At 43.1% G+C, this 6,897-nt stretch overlaps 1 protein-coding gene across 1 annotated transcript; it reads left to right on the forward strand.

The window, feature by feature from the left end:
- The first annotated feature begins 5,631 nt into the window (after window positions 1-5,631).
- Window positions 5,632-6,511, forward strand: LOC106819627 (delta and Notch-like epidermal growth factor-related receptor). The gene is made up of 2 exons (XM_014824234.1): window positions 5,632-5,932; window positions 6,042-6,511. Exons 1-2 carry the CDS (start codon window positions 5,632-5,634, stop codon window positions 6,509-6,511), a joined length of 771 nt encoding a protein of 256 aa, XP_014679720.1.
- The last annotated feature ends 386 nt before the right edge of the window (window positions 6,512-6,897 follow it).

Consider the following 6,897-nt stretch of genomic DNA (forward strand, 5'->3'; position numbering starts at 1 on the left):
TCAAGGTGAAATCCGTGACATGTGATATACGAACCCTTGTAGTACTATAAACTGTAACAACGGAACTTGCGTTGTTGATCCTGATTCATTCGACCCTTTCTGCGTCTGTCCTACAGGCGAATTCGGTGACATGTGTGATACGAACCCTTGTAGTACTATAAACTGTAACAACGGAACCTGCGTTGTTGATCCTGATTCATTCGACACTTTCTGCATCTGTCCTCAAGGTTGATTTCGGTGACATGTGTGATAGAACCCATGTAGTACTATAAACTGTAACACGGAACTTGCGTTGTTGATCCTGATTTATTTGACCCTTTCTGCGTCTGTCCTCAAGGTGAATTCGGTGACATGTGCGATACGAACCCATGTAGTACTATAAACTGTAACAACGGAACTTGCGTTGTTGATCCTGATTCATTCGACCCTTTCTGCATCTGTCCTCAAGGTGAATTCGGTGACATGTGCGATNGCTAAATTTTGCGTCAGGTCGGTTTGTTGCCATAACGTCGTGATGCGAACAGCAGTCCTGCCTGGAGAGTTTCCTTCACAGCCACAGTGGAAGGCGGCGTCCTTCGTTTTGGAGGTTTATTGGGGAGCTCTGTTTTGTCTTCTTACTCTGGCGTGTTGTATACGATCCGTCTCTGCATAGCCAGCTCCCTCATTCGTTGCTTGGCGAAATACTGAATACTTTGGCTAAGTTGAATACTGATTAAATCACATAATAGAATATTAAACCACATCAAAATTTATTATAGGAGCGCAAACGACCTGGTAGGAGCAAGGTCATGCAATGAGTTTCTTTACTCAAGAAATAAACTTCCAGGTAAGATTGTGATCATATGAAAACGTCTTGTTCTTGAGAAATATGTTATAGACAGAGAGGAAATGTCGGACTTGTAGTAAGCCTTGAACAATATCTTGCATCTGCGTTTGACTTTTAATCTGGCCTGTATTCTGATATGCCACTAGCTAACACGCTAAATGTGCTAGATAGGTATAATAGGTATAATGGCTTATTACCCCTCGACCTTAATCAAGGATTCGCGGTTCCCCGTCCACGGTTTACGATCACTTCATACGGTTACACCAACATACTAATACTAACATCAATTATCCTTAGGGAGCATCAGTCGCCAGCTAGTTGCCACGGATGGCTTCATCTAGAGTTATTCTCCTTCAAAAGCCTTCGATCCCATCAGCCCGAGTCTGATAGTGAGCTTATGTGAGCATTGTCGCAAAGTCGTCCTCATTTAATGGCTAATATAACTCACAAAGATAGATTTCTCTCACTCCATATAATTCCTTGGCCTCTGGGTGGGTATCTTTGGTTAATATGTATTTCAATACAAAAAATTACTTGTATGAGAAATTCTTTTCAGAAATAATAAACGGTGTCCGCTGGTGAATTTAATCAGCGGTGTTAACGTTTGGTGTTTGTTCGCAGCCATGACATTGGGCGGCGTGTGCCTCGATAACAAGCAGTGTGTAAATCCGCACAGCTCGTGTAACTTAGACGTCAAGACAGGCGGACAACATTGCAAATGTGTGTCTGGATATACACCTGTGAAGAATCTACATGGTACTGCCAGCTGTCGTACAGGTAAACTGGTGCGTTCAAATCTATAAGACGATACACATGTAAGTGTATTGGCGAGTCGAGGTGCGGGACGAAGGGGATAGCGACAAAATCCGGAGAGGGTGTATGCTCCCATAGCTGGATCCATCTACCGGGCCCATGCTTCAGAGACCGATTTCTGTAATATAGTGAGCAGTGAATTCTGGCAATAATAGATAACACTAAGTATTTCAATGCTCATGAATGACTGCTTTGCTGGTATCGCACAGTTTTTGGCATTGGTGCTTGGACGGGGTATAGTCCTGATGCCCCTACATCCCTGGATTCGTCATTGTGTCAGTAGTACGTGAATGAAGCAGTGCTAGAACAAATACAAGTCGACAATGATTTCAATGTGAAATTGGTAGGTTGTAATATTTCTAATATTGTAAAATGACAATAAGGAAATGAGTGAAAGAACGGATCATTTTAAGGAATTTAGATCAATATATGTGTATACGGACGCGAACGAATCGAACCCTCACACGACGTACTGAAGACCGACTAAAAGGGCATTATATGTGGCTACAGCATATTTACAGTATACTTGCTTCGTTTTCAGATGATCCATGCCATGGCCTGGTTTGCGAAAACGGTGGATCCTGTTACGTCGATGTTAAAACGAAGAATAAAGCATGCAAATGCAAAATGGGATTTTACGGCCACCATTGTGAAAGACACGTTTGTGGCCACATAAACTGTGGAAATGGACTTTGTGTGCTTGAACCCTATACGGGTGCGCCAGTATGCGTGTGTCCACGAGGTGTATTTGGAAAATACTGCAAAAAATCACCGTGCTCTGCATTAAATTGCAACGAAGGGACATGTGTGGTTGATTCTAATTCTACTCTTGCATCGTGTCTTTGTCCTACTGGTACATTTGGAGAAATGTGTGAAATTGACCCATGTGGTACATTTAATTGCAACAACGGAACTTGTGTTGTTGATCCTGATTCATTCGACCCTTTCTGCGTCTGTCCTCAAGGTGAATTCGGTGACATGTGCGATACGAACCCATGTAGTACTATAAACTGTAACAACGGAACTTGCGTTGTTGATCCTGATTCATTCCATTCGACCCTGTCTGCATCTGCTCTTCCAGTGAATCTCGTAACATGCTCCGATATACCCCATGTGGTACGTTTTAAACTGCAACAACGAAACTTTTTGGCCTTGTCTGTGACCAGTTACTTATACGCCCTCATGTCTATGCCTCATGGAATACTGCTGATTTCTGTGAACTGGATCGCATGTGGATTTTGACTGGCAATAATGGCACATGCCTAATTGAGCCAGTTCTTATAATGTTCCTGTGTTTGTCCGCGTGTATATTTGGTGAATTCTGTGAAATAGAGTTTCATGCAGTACTATAAACTGTAACAACGAACTTGCGTTGTTGATCCTGATTTTATTCGACCCTTTCTGCGTTTGTCCCTCAAAGGTGAATTTGGTGACAGTGCGATACGAACCCATGTAGTACATAAACTGTAAACAACGGAACTTGCGTTGTGATCCTGACTTATCGATCTTTCTGGCGTCTGTCCTCAGGGTGAATTCGGTGACCAGTGCGATACGAACGCCATGCAGTACATAAACTGTAAAACGGAAGCTTTCATTGTTGATCCTGATTCATTCGACCCTTTCTGGCATTTGTCCTCAGGTTAATTCGGTGACATGTGATACGAACCCTGCAGTACTATAAACTGTAACAACGGAACTTGCGTTGTTGATCCTGATTCATTCGACCCTTTCTGCATTTGTCCTCCAGGTGAATTTGGTGACATGTGCGATATGAACCCATGACAGTACTATCAAAACTGTAACAACGGAACTGCGTTGTTGATCCTGATCATTCGACCCCTGTCTGCATCTGTTTCTCCAGGTGAATTCGGTGACATGTGGCGATATGAACCATGTGGTACTTTTAACTGCCACAACGACCTTGTCTGTTGATCCAGTTACTATACGCCCTCATGTCTATGCCCTCATGTGAAAGCTGGTGATTCTCGTGGAACTGATCCATGTGGTATTTTGACTGCAATATGGGCACATGCGCTAATTGAGCGCAGTTTTCTTATAATGTCCCTGTGTTTGTCCGCGTGTATATTTGTGAAATTCTGTGAAATAGATTCATGCAGTACTATAACTGTAACAACGAATCTTGGTTTGTGATCCCTGTTCATTCGACCCTTTCTGCGTTGTCCTCAGGTGAATTCGGTGACATGTGCGATACGAACCCATGTAGTACTATAAACTGTAACAACGGAACTTGCGTTGTTGATCCTGATTTATTCGATCCTTTCTGCGTCTGTCCTCAAGGTGAATTCGGTGACCTGTGCGATACGAACCCATGCAGTACTATAAACTGTAACAACGGAACTTGCATTGTTGATCCTGATTCATTCGACCCTTTCTGCATTTGTCCTCAAGGTGAATTCGGTGACATGTGTGATACGAACCCTTGCAGTACTATCAACTGTAACAACGGAACTTGCGTTGTTGATCCTGATTCATTCGACCCTTTCTGCATCTGTCCCAAGGTATTCGTGACATGTGCGATATGAACCCATGCAGTACTATCAAACTGTAACAACGGAACTTGCGTTGTTGATCCTGATTATTCGACCCTGTCTGCATCTGTCTTCCAGGTGAATTCGGTGACATGTGCGATATGAACCCATGTGGTACTTTTAACTGCAACAACGGAACTTGCCTTGTTGATCCAGTTACCTATACGCCCTCGTGTCTATGCCCTCATGAAATAGCTGTGATTTCTGTGAACTGGATCCATGTGGTATTTGGACTGCAATAATGGCACATGCCTAATTGAGCCAGTTTTCTATAATGTCTCCTGTGTTTGTCCGCGTGTATATTTGGTGAATCTGCGAAATAGATTCATGTAGTACTATAACAAAAAACTGTAACAACGGAACCTGCGTTGTTGATCCTGATTTATTCGATCCTTTCTGTATCTGTCCTCAAGGTGAATTCGGTGACATGTGCGATACGAACCCATGTAGTACTATAAACTGTAACAACGGAACTTGCGTTGTTGATCCTGATTTCTTCGATCGTTCTGCGTCTGTCTCAAGGTGAATTCGTGACCTGTGCGATACAAAACCATGCAGTACTATAAAACTGTAACAACGCAACTTGCATGTTGATCCTGATTCATTCGACGCCTTCTGCATCCTGTCCTCAAGGTGAATTCGGTGACATGTGTGATACGACCCCTTTTGTAGTACTATAAACTGTAACAACGGAACTTGCGTTGTTGATCCTGATTCATTTGATCCTTTCTGCATCTGTCTTCCAGGTGAATTCGGTGACACGTGCGATATGAACCCATGTGGTACGTTTAACTGCAACAACGGAACTTGCCTTGTTGATCCAGTTACCTATACGCCCTCGTGTCTATGCCCTCATGGAATAGCTGGTGATTTCTGTGAACTGGATCCATGTGGTATTTTGGACTGCAATAATGGCACATGCCTAATTGAGCCAGTTTCTTATAATGTCTCCTGTGATTGTCCGCGTGGTATATTTGTGATTCTGTGAAATAGATTTCATGCAGTACTATAAACTGTAACAACGGAACTTGCGTTGTTGATCCTGATTTATTCGATCCTTCTGCGTCTTCGTCCCAAGGTGAATTCGGTGACCTGGGGGCGATACCAAACCATGTAGTACTATAAACTGTAAAACAACGAACTGCATTGTTGATCCTGATTTATTCGACCCTTTCTGCATTTGTCCTGCAAGGGTGAATTCGGTGACATGTGTGATACGAACCCTTGCAGTACTATCAACTGTAACAACGGAACTTGCGTTGTTGATCCTGATTCATTCGACCCTTCTGCATCTGTCCTCAGGTGAATTCGGACATGTGGGCGATATGAACCATGCAGTGCTATCAACTGTAACAACGACTGCGGTTGTTGATCCTGATTCAATTCGACCGCTTTCATCATCTGTCTTCCCAGGTGAATTCGGTGACACGTGCACTATGACCCATGTGTACTTTCAACTGCAACAACGAACTTGCCTTGTTGATTCCAGTTACCTATACGCCCTCGTGTCTATGCCCTCATGGAATAGCTGGTGATTTCTGTGAACTGGATCCATGTGGTATTTTGGACTGCAATAATGGCACATGCCTAATTGAGCCAGTTTCTTATAATGTCTCCTGTGTTTGTCCGCGTGGTATATTTGGTGAATTCTGTGAAATAGATTCATGCAGTACTATAAACTGTAACAACGGAACTTGCGTTGTTGATCCTGATTTATTCGATCCTTTCTGCGTCTGTCCTCAAGGTGAATGGTGACCTGTGCGAATACGAACCCATGTAGTACTATAACGTAACAACGGAACTTGCAATGTTGATCCTGATTCATTCGACCCTTTCTGCATTTGCTCCTCAAGGTGAATTCGGTGACATGTGTGATACGAACCCTTGCAGTACTATCAACTGTAACAACGGAACTTGCGTTGTTGATCCTGATTCATTCGACCCTTTCTGCATCTGTCCTCAAGGTGAATTCGGTGACATGTGCGATATGAACCCATGCAGTACTATCAACTGTAACAACGGAACTTGCGTTGTTGATCCTGATTCATTCGACCCTGTCTGCATCTGTCTTCCAGGTGAATTCGGTGACATGTGCGATATGAACCCATGTGGTACTTTTAACTGCAACAACGGAACTTGCCTTGTTGATCCAGTTACCTATACGCCCTCGTGTCTATGCTCTCATGGAATAGCTGGTAATTTCTGTGAACTGGATCCATGTGGTATTTTGGACTGCAATAATGGCACATGCCTAATTGAGCGCATTTCTTATAATGTCTCCTGTGTTTGTCCGCTGGTAATATTGGTGAATTCTGTGAAATAGATTCATTAGTAGCTATAAACCTGTAACAACGGAACCTGCGTGTTGATCCTGATTCATTCGATCTTTCTGCATCTGTCTCAAGGTGAATTCGGTGACCTGTGGCGATACGAACCCATGCAGTACTAATAAACTGTAACAACGGAACTTGCATTGTTGATCCTGATTCATTCGACCTTTCTGCATCTGTCCTCAAGGTGAATTCGGTGACATGTGTGATACGAACCCTTGTAGTACTATAAACTGTAACAACGGAACTTGCGTTGTTGATCCTGATTCATTCGAACCTTCTGCATGCTGATCCTCAAGGTAATTCGTGACATGTGCGATATGAACCCATGGCAGTACTATCTAACTGTAACAACGAACTTGCGTTGTTGATCCTGATT

Source organism: Priapulus caudatus, unplaced genomic scaffold (genome assembly GCF_000485595.1).
Source record: "Priapulus caudatus unplaced genomic scaffold, Priapulus_caudatus-5.0.1 Scaffold3863, whole genome shotgun sequence".
NCBI classification, from domain to species: Eukaryota; Metazoa; Priapulida; class Priapulimorpha; order Priapulimorphida; family Priapulidae; genus Priapulus; species Priapulus caudatus.